At 53.4% G+C, this 20046-nt stretch overlaps 1 protein-coding gene across 1 annotated transcript in view; it reads left to right on the top strand.

The window, feature by feature from the left end:
• Nucleotides 1–5464: 5464 nt before the first annotated feature.
• Nucleotides 5465–20046, top strand: part of LOC111159369 (ArfGAP with RhoGAP domain, ankyrin repeat and PH domain 1) — a 49676-nt gene continuing 35094 nt past the window's right edge. The window contains 4 exon segments of the mRNA XM_022521778.1: nucleotides 5465–5499; nucleotides 9994–10077; nucleotides 13521–14055; nucleotides 14057–14091. Coding sequence (XP_022377486.1) covers nucleotides 13564–14055; nucleotides 14057–14091 — 527 coding nt within the window. The 5' untranslated portion in view covers nucleotides 5465–5499; nucleotides 9994–10077; nucleotides 13521–13563.

The raw sequence follows: 20046 nt of genomic DNA, 5'->3' as shown, positions 1-20046 counted from the left end.
TGGAGTGCCGGGGGAAGGCAGGCCTGCGGTCTGGCAGGCAGGAGACTACAGCTATACCTGGTGGGCACTAGGGAAACGGGAGGTGCCTGATCGAGGAGGCTGGAGGACAGGTTCGAGCCACACTGTGGCCACTGATTGCAAGTCATCACTTGCCTGGGAACTAATTTCCAAGTACAAAACTAGGAGATGTTCATTCATTCAGCAGATACTCACTGCCTGCCTGCCAGCCTCAGGCTGGATGCAGGGGAATCAGACTCTGGTCCTGCTTTCAAGGAGCACCCAGCCAAGTCTGTGGTGAGACAGTCACAGATAATGACATCCCTGCATGATCAGGGCTGTGGCCATGGGAGTCAGAGACTGCTTCCTGGAGTAGGTGACTCTTGAAGTTGACACTTGAACTTCAAGTGAACTTGAAGCTCTGCCTTGAAGAGCAAGGTAGAGTGATGTTCTAGGCAGAAGGAACGGTATAAGCAAAGACCTGGAGGTCAAGTGTCAGGCAGTGCGAGTGGAGGGAACGAGGTGGGAGAGGAGTAAGTGGCAGGAGCCAGGGGGTGGAGGCCCTTTGAACCCCACCAGATGACACAGAAAGTCATGGAAGGGGTAGACAGGGCAGAGGGGGTGGGGCTGGCCTCAGAGACTCCTGGAAGTCCGAGGAGGTTCTGACCTGCTCTGGGGAACAGTTGCCCGGTGGTCAGCAGTGTTGGGGGGTATTATCTGAGAGTCAGCACTTCCTCTCTGCAGCTGAGGGCTCCCTGAGCAATGTTTATCAGGCCAGCACAGCAGGAAGTGGATGGGGCAGCTTCAGGTGGAGAGAAGGGGGAAGCCCAACCACAGAGGGGGCCAAGGAACCTCAGAGTTGAATCTTTGACTCCTAGAACTCCACTGTGAACCTTGACAACCCACCTCACCCAACCATCCCTCTCCTTACCCAGGTCGCAGGCCCCTGTCCCAGGCTCCTGACTGAGGTGAGCCAGGCCTTTGTGGACGTCCATTCCTCCATCCCTCCAGGGACCAGACACTTCTAGCCACTGGGGATAGGGCTGTGAAAGAGACAGCGCCCCTGTCCTCTGGTTAAGGAGACGGACAATGAACAAATAAATGTGTAATGCAGTAGTCCAGTGCCCCAGCAGTGGTACAGGCATCCAGGTCTGTAACCCCCCAGTGATAAAGCTGAAAGATGACACAGGGTCAGGGACTCAGGGGGCACATTTTTAGGCAGAGTGTTCAGGGAAGGAAGGCCTCGTATTTGAGAAAGTGCCTGGAAGAGCTTGGGAGTGAGTCATCAGATGTCTGGGTGAGCATTCCAGGCAGAGGAGCTCCAGGGCCCAGCTCTGAGGTTAGCACACACAGAGTGGGTTGGAATAACAGCGAGGAGACAGAGGCAGTGGGGATGGACTACACACAGCCTGTAGACCTGTGCGGCTGTGGTGTTTACTGAGGGAGGTGGAAAGTCACTGGGGAGTGAGAGCTGGTCAGATTTGGGCTGTGTTTTGAAGGTGTGCATTTATTTCTCACAAGTGTGCATGGTAGAGCTCTCATAATCCCTATTGTGCAGATGGTGAAACAGAGACTCTGAAATTTTATGAATTCCCAGTCTCCTAGCAGCCGGCACTCCTGTGTACCTGCCAGCCCCCCACCCTGTGATCCATCCTGGAAGTGCCCTGCTGTCTGGACAGTAAGGGCAGATGTCTTAGCATTGGCCTTCAAGGCCCTTCTCAGCCTGTGCTCATGCTCCCTCTCTCTTGCCCACCCGACCTCCTTTGTCCTCCCTGCTCTCTGCCTGTCTCTGCACTGTCCCCTCCGAGGAGATGGAATAGAAAGAGGGGCCCAGATGCTGGCTCAGATGCTGGCTCCTGTGTTATTTTAGGCAGGGTACTTAACCTTTCTGAGACTTAGTTTCTTTCTCATCCATAAGGTGGGCTAAAACCACTCACTTTCTAGATTGTCATGAGGGTGGTATAAAGCAGTCCCCACACTGTGTTTAGCACAGTGCCTGGCAGATGGAGAGCCTTCCATAATCACCACCTTTGTTATTTTAGGCAGGGATGGCCAGGCCAGGTAAGTAGGCAGGGATGGCCAGGCGCGGTAAGTGGGTGAGAATGTTCTCCGTGAGTTGGAGAGGGGAGGCCGAGTCATGGAGTCTTCCCATCTTCTGTCTGACTCTGTAGCTGGGAAGGCTGAGGTCACACATCACACTGGAGGCCAGAGCCTGTGTGGCTGGTACCCGGTCTCTGTCTCCTTGCCAGCGCCCACCCTGCCAGTCTAATCACCTCTACCCTGGGGCGCCTGGGTGGCTCAGTGGGTTAAAGCCTCTGCCTTCGGCTCAGGTCATGATCTCAGAGTCCTGGGATCGAGCCCCACATCGGGCTCTCTGCTCAGCAGGGAGCCTGCTTCCTCCTCTCTCTCTGCCTGCCTCTCTGCCTACTTGTAATCTCTGTCTGTCAAATAAATAAATAAAATCTTAAAAAAAAAAAAAGAGTTAATCACCTCTACCCCATCAACACAGGTAGCTTCCCCCTTTTGGGTGTTAGCAGCAAGTGGTCTGCTTATCTTTGGGCTTCTCCATTCCAGGGGCCACCTAGGGAGAGGGAGGCTCAGGTCCCTGCCCTCCTAGGCTGCTAGTTCTAGGGTGCAGGTGAGCCAAGTCTCTCCTCCTGGGTAGGTAGGCACATCAGGTTTGGGGGCAGCTCAGAGAGGATGGAGTCAGGTGGCTTTCTGTCCCTCTCCCACACCAGGGCCAAAACTAGCCCTCAACCCTTCTGAGGGTCCCACCGTGTGACTGGTTCTGTCCACACCGGCTGCCTGGGAGCCCATTGCCAGCCCCATGTACTCCCACCCACTATGTGGTCAGCCCTGTTTCTTTCTGTTTCTGCCTCATTTATAGTGTTAAGAGGCCCCGCTGTCCCCACCACCTCCTGCCATAGGGAGCAGTGGACACAGAGGAGGATCTTGCTGGAGTCACCCTGTGGCACCTCTGGCCCAGCCCTGCCTGGGAAGTCCCCAGCTGAGGAGGGGATGATGTATGCCTGAGGTCAGGGAACCAGGCAGAGCCCTCTGTGCTCCTGCTGGGAGTGTCCCAGGTGTCACGTGCTGCGCCTGGACAGTGAAGGGCTGGGGCATGGGGAAGGTGGGTGTGGGTCAGGGCTGTGGGGTCCGGGTTAGGTGAGGAGCTCTGCCTTGGGGGGTGGGGGCAGGTTACAGGGTAGGCTGCAGGGGTGTGTTGGCTGAAGGTGGCGCAAGGGCTGGAAGCAGGGAGGAGGGCCCAGAGATACAGGCCTGCAGGAGAGGCCTGGGGTGGATGGGCGCAGTGGGGATGGAGAGGGAGGTATGTGTCAAAACTAGGTAATGAGGAGGCCTAGGGGAAATGGGAGGGAGTGGCCCAGAATGGTCCTGACCGATCTGTTTGGGGGTGAGAGTACATGGTCGGCCAAGGGGGATTCGAATGTCACAGACTTTTTGCCAAGGCCTAAACCTCAAATCATTTAACTTTCAGTTTCGTTATTTTGCAAGTGAGTCACTCCAGATAATCACACTTGATTCCATACCTTCCTTCCCAGCTGACCCTCTCCGGGGTGGGGCTTGGGCATGAGGGGGCCCTTTGATGAGGTTTGGGGGAATATGGGTGACAGTCAGGGCTAGGATGGGGTCAGGTGCTGTCTAGAGGACAAACCACGGGACTCTGAAGTCTCATGTTTACTAATGGCCCTCAGTCCATTTCCCATTTGAAAGTCCTTGGGCTGCACTCTGCCACTGGCCCTCAGGTCCTGGTAAGGGGGAATCTTATCTGCTAGGTGGTGTCTTAGACTTTCCGGAGGATAAGGTCATGGTGGAGGGAGGAAGTGAGTTTGGGGGTCTCAGTTTTTCATTCTCCAGTCCAGATGGCCCAGGAAATCAGCTTCGTTTGTAACTGTTTTCTTAGTCGTCTACTCATGTTACATTTAAACTCATGAAGGTACTTTTTAATAATGGTTTTGAAGAACAAGTTGGGACAAACTCAATTCTAACAGACTTTAGATACTTTTATCTTTTTTGCCTTCTAATTATAAAAGCGATACACAACTATGAAAACTTTAAACAGTACAGACATGAAGGTTTTAAAAGTGATAGTCTTTCAAGATTGGGGTGGGAGTTAAGGCTAAGCCTGAAATTGAGCTCAGCGATGTCTGCTGTCCCCTAGTCTTTAATGCACCACAGGCACGAATAAAACTGGTTTTATATTTTTTGGGGTGATGCTGAGCCAGCTGCCCCGAGGAGGCTGTTTAAATGTCCTGCCTCTCACCAGATCCACTGTGTGCAATGTGCCTGTTGTGCCCTGTCCCAGGGTATCTGGTTGGGAGGGGTGAGGTGAGAGCTGGGAGAGGGGTACTGAAACCCAGCCTGTCCTCTTTGCTGAGCTGCAGGTCCTGCTGTGGGGCTCCTGAAGGAAGAGGCATTTTTTTCTAATTTGCTCAAAGGCCCCACCTAGGTCGCAGGGTAGCCTTGCTTTCCCTGGAGAGTGCATGGTGGGTGGGCATGTGCAGTGCCCGGGGCCACCCAGACAGAAGTCCAGGGGGCAGTGGGGTATCCAGTCTAGAGCCCTGCAGGGGGATGTGGCTGGAGGCAGGGTGTGAGAGTCACCGGGAGCTGGGGTGACCGAGAGCTCCAGGGTGCTGCAGGGTCCAGACTAGAGCCTGGCAACAAAGCCAACACCAAGGGCTCCGCTGGTCGGGACCAGCCAAGTCCTTGGGCCTAAGGAACAGGAAGTGTCTGTCTTTGCAGCAGAGGAGGGAGTGGATGACAAATGAGTGTGGTCTCTGGTACATATATGGTGACGTGTCATAGTCATCTGGATGACAGCTCTGCTTTATGGAGGGGGAAACTGAGGTTCATAAAGTGACAAGACTCGCCCAGCACTTCAGGCCAGAAGTGACAGAGCCAGGACTGGAGCCCAGACTTGCCTTGCCTCCTGGGGTGGAACGGGCTTTGACCTGGAGCCCCAGGGACTCACCGGTGAGGCCACTCTTCATGCACCCAGATGCTGGGGCCCCGACCCAGTCCTCACTGTCCTGAGTGTTGCTCCTCATCTGCCTCAGTCACTCCTGAGACCCCAGAGGACCCCAGACGCGGCTCACACCATGGATGGGATAGGGTAGAAGCCCGGTGCCTGGGCAAGTGACAGGCAGAGATTCGGAGCGGCAGCGAGGTGGGTGATTCCAGTATAACTCTTTGGGTGCATTATGCAGTGGCCCTCCATCCCTGAGAGATAGAAGTGGGCTTCTTGGCCCAGGGATCAGTCAGCTGCCTGGCTGAGGGCCGCACCTGCTGCCTTGCCTCGCAGGGCTGGAGGGAAATAGCTGCGGCCGTAGGCGGGGGCCACTTCTGCACCCTCTGCGCCGGGAACCCCGCCCCCACCTAGTTCCTCATATGTGAGGGAAGTGTCTCCAAGGCCCCTGGCCTGGTTAGCTGCCTGGTTAGCAGAGTCCCAGGAGGGTGGCAGATGCGATGCGGCCCTGCCCACAGGTATCACCTGGTGACTGGGCAGAAGGGAGCGGTTGGGGGATACTGGGCATCGTGGGGCAGGAGGGCAGTTGTATGTAGTCGGGTGGTTGGTAGGGAGTGTGGGGGCTGAAGGGTGTGTGCGCAGTGGAGGGGCAGATCATCTGTGCGGCTGCCGAGTGGTGTGCGAGGTGTGTGTCCCTCAGGGCTGTGTGAGGTGTAAGTTGTGGTATGGCTAGGTTGTGGTTTGTAGACCTGGCCGAGGCTGCATGAGTACTGTTCTTGGTTCCTGTGTGGGACGTTCTGAGGGGTTTCCTGAGGTCTGGATGCTAGGGTCCCTGACTGGCCTGCCTGGGGCAGCAGGGGGAGGGGGAGGGGAGGGTGCGCAGGGAAGGACAGAGCGAGTGTGAAGCCTGGGCCTGCCTTCCTCTGCCTCTCTACCCCCCCACACAATCACTGGGCCTTCCCTTGAACCCAGAGTGTAGCTCTGTGCAGAGGCGGCCTGAAGATGCCATTCTGGGAAGGTAAGGGGGGCAGGATCTGGGCTGAGGGGACCTCAGAGCCCAATGTGGAAGGAGTTGGGACCTTCAAGGCTGCCCTCAGGCCTGACTCACTGCATATCAGAATGCAAAGGAGGCTCCCACCCCTGTGGGAGTCCCCAGACCTGTCGGGGTATCACTACCATCCTCTCACCTCCCCCGTCCCTGCCCCACTGAAATCACCCTGTCTCTGACTGCCAGGTCCTTTCCTATCCCTTAGCCTTGCACACTCGGTTCTCTTGGGCCGGAAACGCAACCTCCTACTTCTTCAAAGCCCAGCCCAGGAGTCCCTCTGGAAGCCTCTCCAGCTTCTCTAGACAGAGGAGGTCACGTTCTCGGAAGGTCCTGTTGACTCCAGCAAGTGACCTGGGCAAATTTCCACCCCACACAGCTTCCCTGAAATGGAGCAAGGATCTCAGGCCTTGGGGTTGTTCCGAGGACAAGTGAGATAAGGGTGGAGATTTGGCAAGGGCTGGGCATGCAGTAGGCACTTAGGAAATGGAGGAAGTGGGAGTGTGCCTGCCCCCTGGGCTGCCTTCCTGCTGGACGGGTAGGTATGGCGCAAGGGATGCCGGGCTGGAACAGAGAAGGGGCAATGAGATTTAAACTGTGATGGGGGTTGAAATGGTCGCCAGAGGACAGAAGGTGAAAGGTTGGCCGCCAGCAAGAGATACTCAGGTCAGACCAAAAGAAGGACCGGCTGGCAAGGATTAATGATTCTGGATGACTACCTCTGGACTGAGTGCCCCTGGGCCAGCCAGGCCCTGGACTCCATTGTGGAGAACAAAGGGAATCAGAAGGGGTGCAGACCCTCAGGATACCCCAGGCCAGGTGGGGGTTAGGTGGAGGTGGACCTCCAGGAATGGAACAACTAGAAGCAGATCAGGAGCAGTGGACGACTGCAGGGCTCAGCTTCCCAGGTTTAGGAGCCCAAGGCGGGTGGTGAGGGAGGACTTGCTAGAGAAGGCAGTCTGGAGTCAGCACCTGAAGGTGGGGGGCTGTGACTCATTTACTCATTGTCAGCATTTTCGGGGGTCCCCTATGCTCAGCTGCTGCCTGGTGCAAAAAGCAACATGGAGGGAGTCTTGGGCCAGCCCGGCTGGTTGGGGCTTGGGTTAGGGCTTGGGTTACGTCAAGTCACTTCCTCTCTGCGGGTGTTGTTTCTTCATTTGTAAATGTCGCTGCTGAAGCAGGTCGAATGACAATGACGAGGGGCTGGACTTAGCGGTTTTGAGCTAGAGTGGGATCTTAATTGGCACAGCAGAGGGGAGCTGGAGGGAGACTGGAGAAGCGGGGCAGAGTGGAGTGGTGGTGTGTTGAGGCTTGAGCTGGGCCCTTGGGGTAGAGGAGGAGGGGAACCTCCCATTTTGTGGCCTTGCTGTCACAATAGGACTACACTCCCCTCTGCCAGGTCCCTGCTCCCCTGGAGGTGGAGACTCAGGGATGTGTCACACAGTAGCTGGAGGGCATACACCTCCAAACCAGGGCCAGGATTAGGGTACAGTGAGTGTGCCACTTGCCCTGGGCACCAAGTGTAAGGGGCGGGGATGGCCAAAAAGCTCAGTATTCAAGATAATATTTTTAAGCTGTGTGTGTTTTTTTTTTAATCAAAATAAATGAGAAAAATCTAAGGTAAGATACCAAAATTTTAAATAAAGGGGTTTAGTATTGCCAATTCCTTCTTGGCCTCAGACTCTAGTAGGGCCCAGCTGGGCACTGCTCCAAACTTCTCTTTTCAAGGAGCTTCCTCCTCCAGGATGCCTTCCCTGACCCTCAGCCTGGTGAGGGCCCTTTGGGCTATTTTCATTGGCTGGATGGTGTCTGACCCCCTCTAGCCTGAGCTTCCTGGAGAGCCAGTCCAGGTCTCTGAGGTCGGGTTTGTACTTCTAGAACCTTGAATGAGGTGTCGTAGAGGGGTGTCAGGGTGGGTCCCTGAGTCTGACCTTGGTCTGAAGTCTTTAGTGCAGGAATAGGAACTTGAGGGAGGCCCCGGAGGAGTCTGACCCATTCTCAGGGTTGGAAGTGGTTTCCTGTTTCCCAGCTCTGGTCATTCCAGTAGCGTGGTTGGGGACATCAGTCGTCCACGTTGAGTCTTTAGAATAGAACGGGACCCAAGGTGGAACAGGCGCTCTCTTGGTGTTCATGATCACTTTAGAGAGGCAGGAAGCAGAGTGGCCAAGAATGCAGAGTTGGGAGCATCTGGTGGCATCGTCTGGTGAGCGTCTGACTCTTGGTTTCGGCACCAAGTCTGCTCGAGATTCTCTCCCTCTCCCTCTGTCTCTCCTGCTTGTGCTCGCTCTCTCTCTCTCTCAAATAAATAAATAAATCTAAAAAAAAAAAAAAAAAAAAAAGAATCCAGAGTTAGACCATCCAGGAGAAATGCATTGTGAGCCACAAGAGCAATTTAAAATTTTTTGAAATTAATTTTAATGTATTTAATCTAAATATCCTAAATAGTATACTTTCATCGTATAATAAATAGAAACAATAGAGATGTTTTGTCTTCTTGGTTTTTGTACTAAATCTTCAAATTCCAGTGTGTACATTATACAGCACACCTCTTTATGTGGTGATGTCTTCAGGGCTCGTGGCCTTGTGGGGCTCCGGCTGGTTACTGTATTAGAGCAGATCTAAGACTATATTCAAGCTGCCCCTTCCTAGCTGTGTGACTTTGGGCAAATTACTTAACTTCTCTGTGCCTCAGTTTCTTCATCTTCTACTATGAGCTGTGTACCTCATAGGGTTGCTGTGAGGATTCAGGAAGTTAATAAAAACTGCTTAGATACTTGGTGTATAATGACTATTTAGGTTGTCTTTTATTTTAAAAAAAAAAATGGTCATTTGAGTAGCACTGCCATTCTTTGCCAATTCTTTTTGAGGTACTAATTACCTGAAGTTTATTTTTAAAATGCTTTGAAGGGGCGCCTGGGTGGTTCAGTCGTTAAGCATCTGCCTTCAGCTCAGGTTATGATTCCAGGGTCCTGGGACTGAGCCCCGAGCTGGGCTACCTGCTCAGCAGGGAGTCTGCTTCTCCCTCTCCCTCTGCCCTTCCACCTGCTTATGCGCTCTTTCTCTCTCTCAGATAAATTAATAAAATCTTCAAAAAAATACTTTTGAAGCATATATCTACTTTAGCTCCATCCTAAGAAGTAGCTGTAGAGTCTACTTAGATAAATACCTAGCTAGTAAATTCAGATGGTCACAGGTGCACCCTGACCCCACCCTGTGGCAGGAAACGTGCTGTGGCCCATGGTGCCCGTCTACTCCCCACCCTCCTCACACGGAGCCCAGGCCACCTGAGCTTGCTGGGGGCCTGCTGTCGGGGATGGCCACTTCCTTTTCCTCCTGCCTGGAAATAGCCTGCTTTGGCCCCCCACGCATGTTTAGGAGCAGGGCCTCGGGTCTCACACCTGTGCCTCAGTTGCCCCCTCTGCCCTCACCCTACCCCGAGGCTTCTAGCCCCCGCTGAGAGTGTCATGTTTCCCCGCCCCCCCGCCCCCTGCTCCCCACCTCTCACTGACAGGCTCAGCTTTGTAGTGGGAACTGCATCTGCCCCCGCCCAGTCCTCCCTGCGGGCGGCGCAGGCAGACCCGGCAGTTCCCACCGCAGCCTGGCCTCTGCACAGCCCAGCCTGGGGACCACACACCGGTCCAGTGAGGCCAGAGCATGGGAAGTCCTGACTCCTCTTCGCCACCCGTGCAGCCATTACCTGTCCGCCTCTTCCCTCCCATGTGAAGGCCTTCCTCTGGCTTAACCTTCATGCCCCGCCCCCCCGCCACTTCCATTAGACTCCCTGATCCCTTCCTTCTTCCCCTACCATCTACCCCATCTCTTGCTTCCTTCCCTCTCTTCTAACTTCCCTTTTTCCTTTCCCTTCTTCCTTCCTCTTCCTCTTCCTTTCCTTCTTCCTTCCTCCTCCTCCCGGCATCCAGCGGCTCAAATTGGTTCATGGACTTTCTCCCCCGTTCCTTCCTTGCAGATTCCACCGTGGACCAAGATGAGGAGCCATTCAGAGTAGCTGCTGCCGCTGGAAGGATCCCCAGTGTCCTGGGCAGCCCAGCAGGTGAGTTAGGCAGGGGGCGGGGAGCTGGGTTGGGTGTGTTTGGCTAAGCCCCAACTTTGATGTACAAGAGGCTTCATGGAGGCCAGAGCTGAGGTCCCAGTTTTCATTTGAAAATAGGCAGAGAGGCAGGAAGAGGGTGAGGCTAGAGAGCCTCAGAAGGGCTTTGAAGGGGTGGGTAGGGCAGGGACCAGCAGGTGGGTGGGCATTGTTGATCACATTCTCTTTTAAATTGTACTTATTTTTTGGAAAGTGGTAGAAAAGTTGGAGGTAAGGAAACATACAGTGAGAGGTAACCCTCCCTCCTTGTCCTCACACCTGCTGGTTCTTCTCCCCCAAGGCAGGCAATTTCTTGTATACCCATCTGGGGTCATTCTTATGTATATGTATATACAGAAGGACATATATGTACATTTTTAATTTAACCTAGATGTTTACATAACAAAACACTACTTTGCATCTTATTTTTCCACCTAACAAATCCTTACTATCATTTTATATGAGCTTTAGAATCTGTCTGATGGTAATTTTGGGAGGATTGTGTTTTGTGCTGGTTATAGCTTAACCTGGGAAGAACTGATGTTTTCATAATGTAGAGAGCTGGTTTATTCTAGAACATCCAGCGTATTTCTGTTTGTGTCTTCCTTTTGGCCCCTCAGCAGCCTTTTTGAAGAACTGTTCAAAATGTTCAAAATGTAGGTCATTGATAAAGATGTAAAGTGAAAAGTTTCCCTCCCACCAGAGGTGGGTTTCCAAGAAAGCTGATGGAGCCTCCAAGGCCCGGGGAGGGGCCTAGACACTGTGTGCATGTGGTTTTGGAAATTTTTACAAAAGGAAGATATTTTTTGTTTTTCCAGTTAAGTTTTTTTTTTAACTGAGATATGATGGACATAAAGCATTGTATTTTTAGGTGTACAACATAATGATTTGATATTTGTGTATATTATAAAAGGATAAAGGTATTCTGATATTTTTTATTTTTCTTTTTACAAGAGGGAGGTGGAGGAGGGGCAAAGGGAGAGGGGGAGAGAATCTCAAGCAGGACTCCACACCCAGTACAGAGCCCGACACAGGGCTCCATCTCAGGACTCTGAGATCATGACCTGAGCCGAGACCAGGACTCAGACACTTAACCCACTGAGCCACCCAAGCACCCTGAGTTTTCTCATTTTTTTAAGGCTGCTAAGTATTTTACCATATGACTACACAATAATTTAGTTTGGTGGGTATTTTGGTTATTTCCAATCTTTTGTTATTGTACACATCACTGGTGCCAGTCACCTTGGAAGACTGCAGGATAATTAAGTGCCTAGGGAGTGGCTGGATCAAAGGGCGAAAGGACTTGGGGTTTTCATAGCTATTGTGGCTTTAATTGCCCTTCCCAGAGGCACTCCCACTAGCTGGTGGGGCAATGCCTCACCGGGTCACCTCACGGTATGAGGAGGTTAAGTTAGTTTTCATATGCTTGAGAACCAGTTACATTTTCATTTTCCTCCACCTATTTCTTATTTCTAATGCTTTTCAGTTTTTAGGAAAATTGGTCGGTCCTATGTCTGGGATATGAGAGGCATATGTCCTCTGACTTGTCGTTTATCTCTTGACTTTGTTTATGGTGCATTTTTATTATGCAGGAATGTTTGTTTTTTATATAGTGGAATATTTTACTCTTTACCTAACTGGGTTTGCATCATTTCCAAAAGGCTTTTGCCTCTCTCAGAAGATATTTTAAATCCTTTCATGGTTTTATTTTTTTATAATGAAATCTTTGATCTGCCTGTGATTTATCCTGGTGTAAGGTGTGAGGTAGGGAGCCTAACTTTGTTTCCAGATTGTTCTGCAGCTGTCCTAACAATTTAATAATGCATCTTTTCTCCACTAGTTTGAAGATGTTACTTTTGTTGGACACTAAATGATTTTATGTATTTAGATCTATTTTTGAACTTTCTGTTTTGTTTGATTCATCTGTTCAGGTGCTGGTAACATGTACTGTTTTAATTACTATGGCTTTATATGTTTTAATATGTGGTGAGGCTCGTTCCCACCCTTTACCCTTCTTTCCCCCCACCCCCTGCTCTAGAATTTTCCTGGCTCTTTCTGCTTGTTTACTTTTCCACATGAATTTTCAGATTTGCTTGTCTAGGTCCCCTCCCCCCTTTTCCAGTATTATGTGTGTATTTAATAGAATTGTGCATATTTAAAAATTAACTGAGAATTACTATCTTCATGATGCCTTCTACCCAGGAGCATACTGTGTCTTTCCATTTGTCTAGGTCTCTTCTTTTTGCCTCTTCCTACAGATCTCAGATCTCGCGCAATTCTTTTTATGTTTCTTCTTAGTGTTTTAGGTTTTATAATGCTGTTGTAAATGAGGCTCTTCCTCCTGGTTTCTACCTGGTTATTGCCTATAAATATTCATTCTGTTCTCTTAGCTTTGAATCCAGCTCACTTGCTATATTCTTAAATTTTTAATCCCATGATTAATAATAATCACTCACGAAATGGATATCCTTGTTTCATGCCTGACTTTAATGGAAATTTTTTCCATTGTTTTCCCATGAAGCAAGATGCTGATTTTTAGTTTAAGGAAGTACCAATATATTTCTATTTTAGTAAGATTTTTGTTAAGTACACTGGACATTGTGCTTTGTCATTTGCTTCTTTGATATCTGTGGAGATGATCTGGTGAATTGCTGTTTTGATTTACTAATCTCCTTCTCTCTGTGTCATCTGTCTCTTGCCTCTTGCCAGGCCAGGAGTTCTGGAGTGCAGGGGTGGGACCTGAGTCCCTATCGCCCAGTGCGAGGCTCTCTCCAATGAACAAATGAGGGGATGGCCTTTCCTATACATTAACCCCTTTGGCGGTGGGAGGGGTGACTCATTCACAGGGCCGGGACCCCAGAGGCTGGGTGATGCTGGCTTCACTTAATTCCTGGAGCATTCTGCTTCCTCCATGGGCGTGGAGAGGGGATGAAGCTCAACCCCTACACGGGGCCTGCAGGGAGACTAGCAACCCCACGCATACTCGCCTAGCCCCTGGGCCTGGCCATCAGCGGGGAACTGGTGCCTCAGAAGGAACTGGGCCCTTGCCCAGGTCCTGCAGAGGGCAGTAGACACAGCCACTGGCCAGCCTTGCGGCAGTGGCCCTGGCTGTGGATGGGGCTTAGGGGTGGTACCAACTCTGGAGGTTCTGGAGGGCTTCCTGCAGGAGATGTGAGCTGGATGCTAGGAGGCTGCAGGGGTGGGGGTGGCAGGTTTCAGGCAGAGAGAAAAGCCTGTGTGTTCAGGGACCTGGCAGTATCTGGCCTTGCCTGGCACAGGGGGCACCAGGGAGAAAGCTTAAGGACAGAGCTTGACCTCATGGCATGGGAGAGCCACAGAGTGTTGCTAATCAGGAAATTAGGGCTGGGCAGCTTTGCCTCTCACCTGTGCCTGTCTTTCTGTTGCAGGTCTGGACAGGGCCCCACTGGCTGGCCTCTGCTGGCAGGAACCATGGCGGAGGCCCGGGATGTAGCGCTGTCTGTGGCTGAGTGGCTGAGGGCGCTGCACCTGGAGCAGTATGCCGGGCTCTTCGAGCAGCACGGACTGGTGTGGGCCACAGAGTGCCAAGGCCTCAGTGATGCCCGCCTGCTGGACATGGGCATGCTGCTCCCTGGTCACCGCCGCCGCATCCTGGCTGGCCTGCTGCGTGCCCACACACCCCCCACCCCTGCGCCCCGCCCCAGCCCACGGCCTGTGCCCATGAAGCGACATGTCTTCCGCTCACCACCCGCGCCGGCCGCCCCTCCTGCTGCGCCAGTGCCCGTGGAGCCAGAGCCCGTGGCTGGAGAGGAGGAGGGGCTGCCCACTGCCCCCCCAATCCCGCCCCGGAGGAGCTGCCTGCCGCCTGCCTGCTTCTCCGCCCCACCTGCAGCAGCCCCGGACCCTGCGCTGCCCCCGCTGCCTGCCAAGCGCCACTTGGCAGAGTTAAGTGTTCCACCCGTGCCCCCCCCGCACGGGGCCCCCGTGCCTGCTGGTGAGGTGAGTGGGTGCCATCGTGGTGGGAGGCACCTCGGTCAAGGATCCTAGAAAGCGGAGGGGACATTTGTGGCCTTCGGCCCTGGGGAAGGAAGGCTCCCTCAGTGGAGGGAACGGCTTGTGTAAAGCTCGGAGGTGGGAGGCACTGTCAGAGGGTGCACTCTGAGCAGACTGGAGCTAAACTGGGTAAGTGGGGGTGAGGCTTGCGGCTGGCCCTGGTGGGACATTCTGTGAAGGCGAGGTGGGAAGCCAGGAAGGTTTCAAGCAGAACAATCGGATAAAAGCTGAATACTAAAAAGGTGACTAGGGGCTGGTGAGGCTGTTGGAGGAGGAGGCTGGGTGACAAGTGACAGGTCCCAGGCTCTCAGGAGAGGCCCCCACTCGGGCTGTGCTAATAAGGTTGGAGAGAAGTAGGCAGATTGGAGTGAGATGTTGGCCCTGGAATGGATGAACCTTGGGGATGGCCTAGACATAAGCAGAGATGGCACAGGTTGCTACACAGAATCCATGATTCCATCTTGGGTGGAGAGTGGTGCCATCCCTGATCTGGGGATCCAGGGAGAGAAGCATACCCAGGGAGGAAGCCTGGAGTTCTGTTTGGGGCCTGGTCAGTATGAGACACTGGGAGATGGGAGTACATTCTGAGTCAGTAGGTAGCATGTGGAGGAAACAGTCTAGGATGATGAGCTTGCCGCCCCGGGGGGCAGGAATTGCCCAGGGCCTGGTGCTTGTGCTCCTGTCTTCCCCCTCCTCACTGCTCTAGCCACATGTCCCCAAATCCTAGGGACATTTCTCAGGCTGCAACCTATACACTCTCCCTCCTCCTCAGAATTGTTTTCCCCTTTTCTGGCTCCCCATACTCCTCTGTTTCCTTGAGTTTCCTCCTACTTCTGTGGATGGCCTATTTTAACCTCCTTCACATATGTCTTCCCTTCCTGCCATTTGCTGGGTTGCCCATCTGGGAGGGAGCATCCCCAGCTGGTGCTGGATATGTGTTCAGGGGTGTAATGGAGATGACTGCAGTACTTGGACCCAGGTCAGCCTAATCTGGGAAGGCTTCTTGGAGGAGGAAGGGATGGGTAGAGGGAGATCTCCTTTTTCCTACTCTTGGGCACTGTGCTGGGTGCTTCACTTACACAATCTTGTTTGATTCCTGCTCACATCTTCTGGGGGAATTTGTGTCCTGTTTTCAAGTAGGGAAACAGGCTCAGAAAACGGAGAGGAGCATTAACTGGATCCATGTCGAGTGTGTGCTCAGGGAGCTCCATGGGAGTGTCCGGGAGGTTTTCCCCACCCAGAAAAGGGCTCTGATAGTAAGGGGGCCTTGAAGGCCAAGCCAGGGCTGTGGTGTTTTGAGGTTTGATTGCTGGAAGCACGAAAAGGGTTTTTGGCTTTCCTGGGTTTACACAACTAGGGATGGTACTAGGTATACCCCTAGGAGCTTGGCGCGCTGTGTAGTTTGGAGTTTTCTGGAGCCCTTATGCCCTCTAGTGGCCATTCTTATACATGCATGAGCCGTTTCTTTTTTAATTTAATTTTATTTTTAAAGATTTTATTTATTTGAGAGAGAAAGCGTGCTTGAGAGAGCATGAGGTGGGGGAGAACGGGGGCATGAGCGGGGTGGGAGAGGGGCGGAGGGAAAGGGAAAAGCAGGCTCCCCCCACCCCCAGCAGAGGGCCTGACCTAGGGCTTGATCTCAGGACCCCGGGATCACGACCTGAGCAGGAGGCAGAAGCTTAACAATTGAGCCACCCAAGCATCCCTCTCCATTTCTGTTTCCTTTCATTCCATCATCATGGAGGGGGCTGAGAGAGAGAGCATAGGTTTGTGTGTCTGTGTGTCTTTGTGTGTCTGTGTCTGTTTGTCCACCTGTCTCTAGGGATAGGAATAGGTGAACAAGGACAGGAGGCAGGACCCTGTCCATTAGAAGCTCAGGAGGCAAACCTCCCATTGAGGAAGTGGAGGCCTGGATTCCTGTATCAGAGGCAGAATACCCGGGGCAGGCCCAGCTAGCTGTGTGACTGATGCGCAGTGGCCCCTCTGGGCCTGTTTTTCTATTGGGTATCCTCCTTGGCCCTCCATGGCCCTCCTGGTACCAACGTCTGCAGACAGGAGACTTGTTGGGTAGAGCAAGGGTCCTGTCTATGCCCCAGAGTACCAGCCCCCACTCTTCAGAGCTTCATTCTGAACTTAGGCACTTAGCTGACCTGTGGGGGAGGCCAAGCTCAGGAGTCTGGCCCCTTGTAGCTAGAGGACCCAAAATTCATTCCATGCTGAGAGAATTTGTAGATAATTATCCTTCACAATTTGGGGCTATTTCTTCAGACAGAGTGTGATGGGAGGTGAGCTGCCAAGCCTGGCTTCCTTGTCCTGGGGTCTTTGACATTTGGAACAGTGGACATCTCCATGTCTTAGCACCCTGCCTTCCAGGGCATACAAAATCTTCAAAGCCCAGTGGCAGAAAAACTCACTGCAGATGGAGCTTCATGTATGTGTAAGGGCTGGAGGCTGGGCTGGAGCCTGACCGCTCTCCCTCACAGCCCCTTCCTCTGGACCACAGGCACCATGGGGCACGGCAGAAGGCGATTCAACCCGGCCTGCTTCTGTCCCCTTTGTAGAAGTCCCTTCTTCCTGATGTGGCCTTTGGGTCCTTGCTTGCACCCTTGAGTGACAGGAGTCTCACTCTCTGAATCTTAGGACCTCTTATGCCAGTTCACGGGGTCGCCGAGTGAGTACTTCTGCCAGCCTCCAGCCCATCACCAGCTTCCCCAGTGGGACCTGGGGTTATCTACTGTGTGCATGTGTGTACTGGCTGGACATGGGAGGGCATGCCTAGCCAACATGTAAGTGGGCACCCCTAAGTGTGTATGTTTGTATAAGCCGTGAAGGTTGTGGTATGTCTGTGTATTTACACTTCTGCACCAGTTTTCAGGGAGGCCGTATGTGGTCCTCGTATGTCCGCAGGAGTGGGGACTTAGGTGGTTTCAGTGGTTACTTGCTCGCGGTGGTGTGTGCACATGTGAATTCCTCAGGGCCCGTGTGCACACCTCCACGGGCCCATGTGTGCTGGCGTACTGGGACCTCCAATGGCGTGAGTCAGTTTGTGCGTGCATGTGCTGTGGGTAGTGAATTGGCACATGTGTTATTTGTGTCCTCCTGGGCGTGAGCCAGTATGTATCCACATGCTGCCCAGCCCACTAGTGTCGGCTCCATGAGGGCCTGGATTCTGGTGGGTTCTGTTTACTGCTGTATCACCAATACTGGCAACTGTGCCGGGTGCCTAACGCACCCTTTGGAAGTATTTGTTGTGTGCACAAATAGATTAAGACTGACTGAGTCTCATGCTGCCCAGTGCTGGCACGGTTGCCACCCACGTGGACTCAGCACCAAGAGTGCCCTCAGCCCACGCTGGCCATTAGACGATAGGGTTAAGGGCCCCAAGCTCACCACCCCATATCCCTTCCCACCAGGCGACCTGTATCACCCTAGACATCTCAGGAAGGCGGCAGAGGCCTTTAAGGAGGCAGGCAGCCAATGAGCAGGGACAGCTTGCCACCTCCCTGCCCCAGCTGGGTCAGGACTCTCACAACAAGGCTCACGAGCTGCCTGGCCCGGAATGACCCTACTTTACCCCTCCAAGGCTCTGTACCCCCGACCATTATTAAAAGCCTGGGATAGGAAACTTGTTAACGAGTCCAGAGATACGGAGAAACTTGCCCAGAGTCACACAGCCCAGCAGAGTAGAAGCCAGTGTTCAGACCCTGCCTCCTGGCCTGGGGCCCAGTCTACTCAGCTCCAGGTATCATAGATGTGAACCCTCTGAGCCTGTTTCCCTGAGTGGTAGAGGGGTCTTCTCAGATCCAGGGTTCCAGGGTCCCTCCACAGAGCCCCTCTCAGATGGTGCTGGGCCTCAGTTTCCTCCTCTGATATCTCCCCAGATGCCTAGAGATACCTCCAAAGAGGGAGTATTTGCCCAGAGTGGGCAGCTGCCAGCTGGGATCACACTGCACGGCCTCCCACCTGTGCTCCTGCCTGCCCTGCAGCCCAGCCAATCCCTGGTCTTCCCGAAGGCTTATCACTTGTTGCTGGGGCAGAACTTGCTCCCTTCAAAGAGCCTCTTTCCCAGCCTCTCTGGGCCTCCTGTGGGGGTGGAGAGGGGCCAGCCAAAGCTAGGGCTTCCTGAGGATCTACTCTGTTAGGCCCTGCTAGACAGCAGTGGGGTGGCTTGTCCCATTCCAACTTGGGGTGTGGGGGGGCAGGCTGGGGGCGGGGAGGAAGTGTCTGCCCCAGGGGATTCTGGGTGACTTTTCTCTTTCTCAGTGTTTTCAGGAAGTGTGTGTATTGGCCAGGGCGGCAGGGGGTGGGGGAGGTGGAGAGCAGGAAACCAAGGGAGCCAGAGCTGGATGTACACACACACACACACACACTCTCACACTCACTCTTGGACAGATTCACTTTTACACAGAAACACGCACTCAGACAAGTGATCACAGCCACACAGAGCGGTACCTGGACCCCGACACAACCTCCGACACACCCGGGGAACAGAGGCCTGGCTGTCTGCCAGACCAGCCCTGCTCAGACAGGCTGCCCGGTCAGGCAATAGCACTGTCGAGCGGAGCTGTGCGAGTCCTCCGGCCCAGGACCTGGTGGACATCTGAGGGTGAGCGAGGGGCAGCTTTGGGCTGGGCTATCAGCAGAGCACGGGGAGGGAGGCTCCTTTCTGAGGGTCTTTCTGTCCCCTCTGGGCAGGGTTTTCTGTGGTACTCCCTCTGCCCCTCCATTTTTTGTTCTCAGAATTTTCTCTCCTCTTTCACTTTCTCCACATCTTGTTTTTCTCCTGCCCTTTCCTTTTTTCCCCTTCTTTTTTCCGTCCCTCAGCCCTGGGCTTTTCAGGCCTCCATCTTCCCCTAGATCTGTCTCCTGGGCCCACCGGGAGCCCATGGTGCCTGAGGGACTGTCTCTGTGGCCTCTGTGGGTGTCTGCCCTTCAGGGACCCAGTGCTGATCTCATTCTGGCTTTTCTCGCTGTCCAGTACAAGGGTGTTGTGGCTCTAAGCAGCTCTTACCTGAACCCGTTTGCCCTTGCACTGAGTCCAGGGTAATAGGGAGACCTACCGAGGGCTGGCACTTAGTTGGTTTGGTTCCTCCCCGACTTCCCCAGGGCCAATAGAGGGGTGGGTCCCTATGATGTTGGGAGGTTGGGCTCGCCATCCCTCCCCACAGTTGCTATGGACCCCTCATGAGCTCAACAACCCTGTGCTTGGGTCCCTGGGGATGTAGAGATACCTCTCACTAGGTCCTGCCTGTGCATCCCATCCTGCCCTGTGCCCTTGGCTCATCTTTCCACAGAGCTCAGCAGACACCTACCTGTACTTTCTCCTCCTGCAAGAACAGCCCTGAGCTGGGTACTCAGGATGCGGGGAACAGGGTCCATACGGTCATGGGCTCCCTCAGGGATGACCTTCATTGCCCCAGAATCCTCAGGCACCAGCACAGGGCCAGAGCAGGGAAGCATGAAGAGCCGCCATGGGCGAGCTGGGCCTCTGCCTCCTCCTGCCCACGACAGCACGGCTTGCCTGTGGAAAGCTCAGTGTAGGCCTGGGGGCACACCTGCCATGAAGAGCCCAACAGGCTGTGTGAGCTCAGCAGAAGGAGCAGTTGAGTTCCTAGAGGCATGTCCTGAGCACAATGGAGTGGATGATCTAGATCTAGATCATTGTAAGGATTAAATGAAAAGGCCTCCAGGAAGAATGCTTAGCACATAGTGGGTGCTTAGTAAATGGTAGCTGTCATTCCAGGGAGAAGTGCTAAGAGCTGAGCGAGCCTTGGTTGTGAGGGTGGATGCCAGGTTAATGGGGCGCTGCTCTGTGGAGGGTAGCCACTGCCCTTCTCCAGTGATCAGGATGTGAGTGGGGTGCTGGCCATTCAGTCACAACATGCACTGTCCAAGTCCCCC

This window comes from Enhydra lutris, unplaced genomic scaffold (assembly GCF_002288905.1).
Source record: "Enhydra lutris kenyoni isolate GAN:26980312 unplaced genomic scaffold, ASM228890v2 scaffoldscaffold68, whole genome shotgun sequence".
Lineage (NCBI taxonomy): Eukaryota > Metazoa > Chordata > Mammalia > Carnivora > Mustelidae > Enhydra > Enhydra lutris.
The sequence above is the reverse complement of the archived record's forward strand: the minus strand, read 5'-3'. Positions and strand labels throughout refer to the sequence as shown.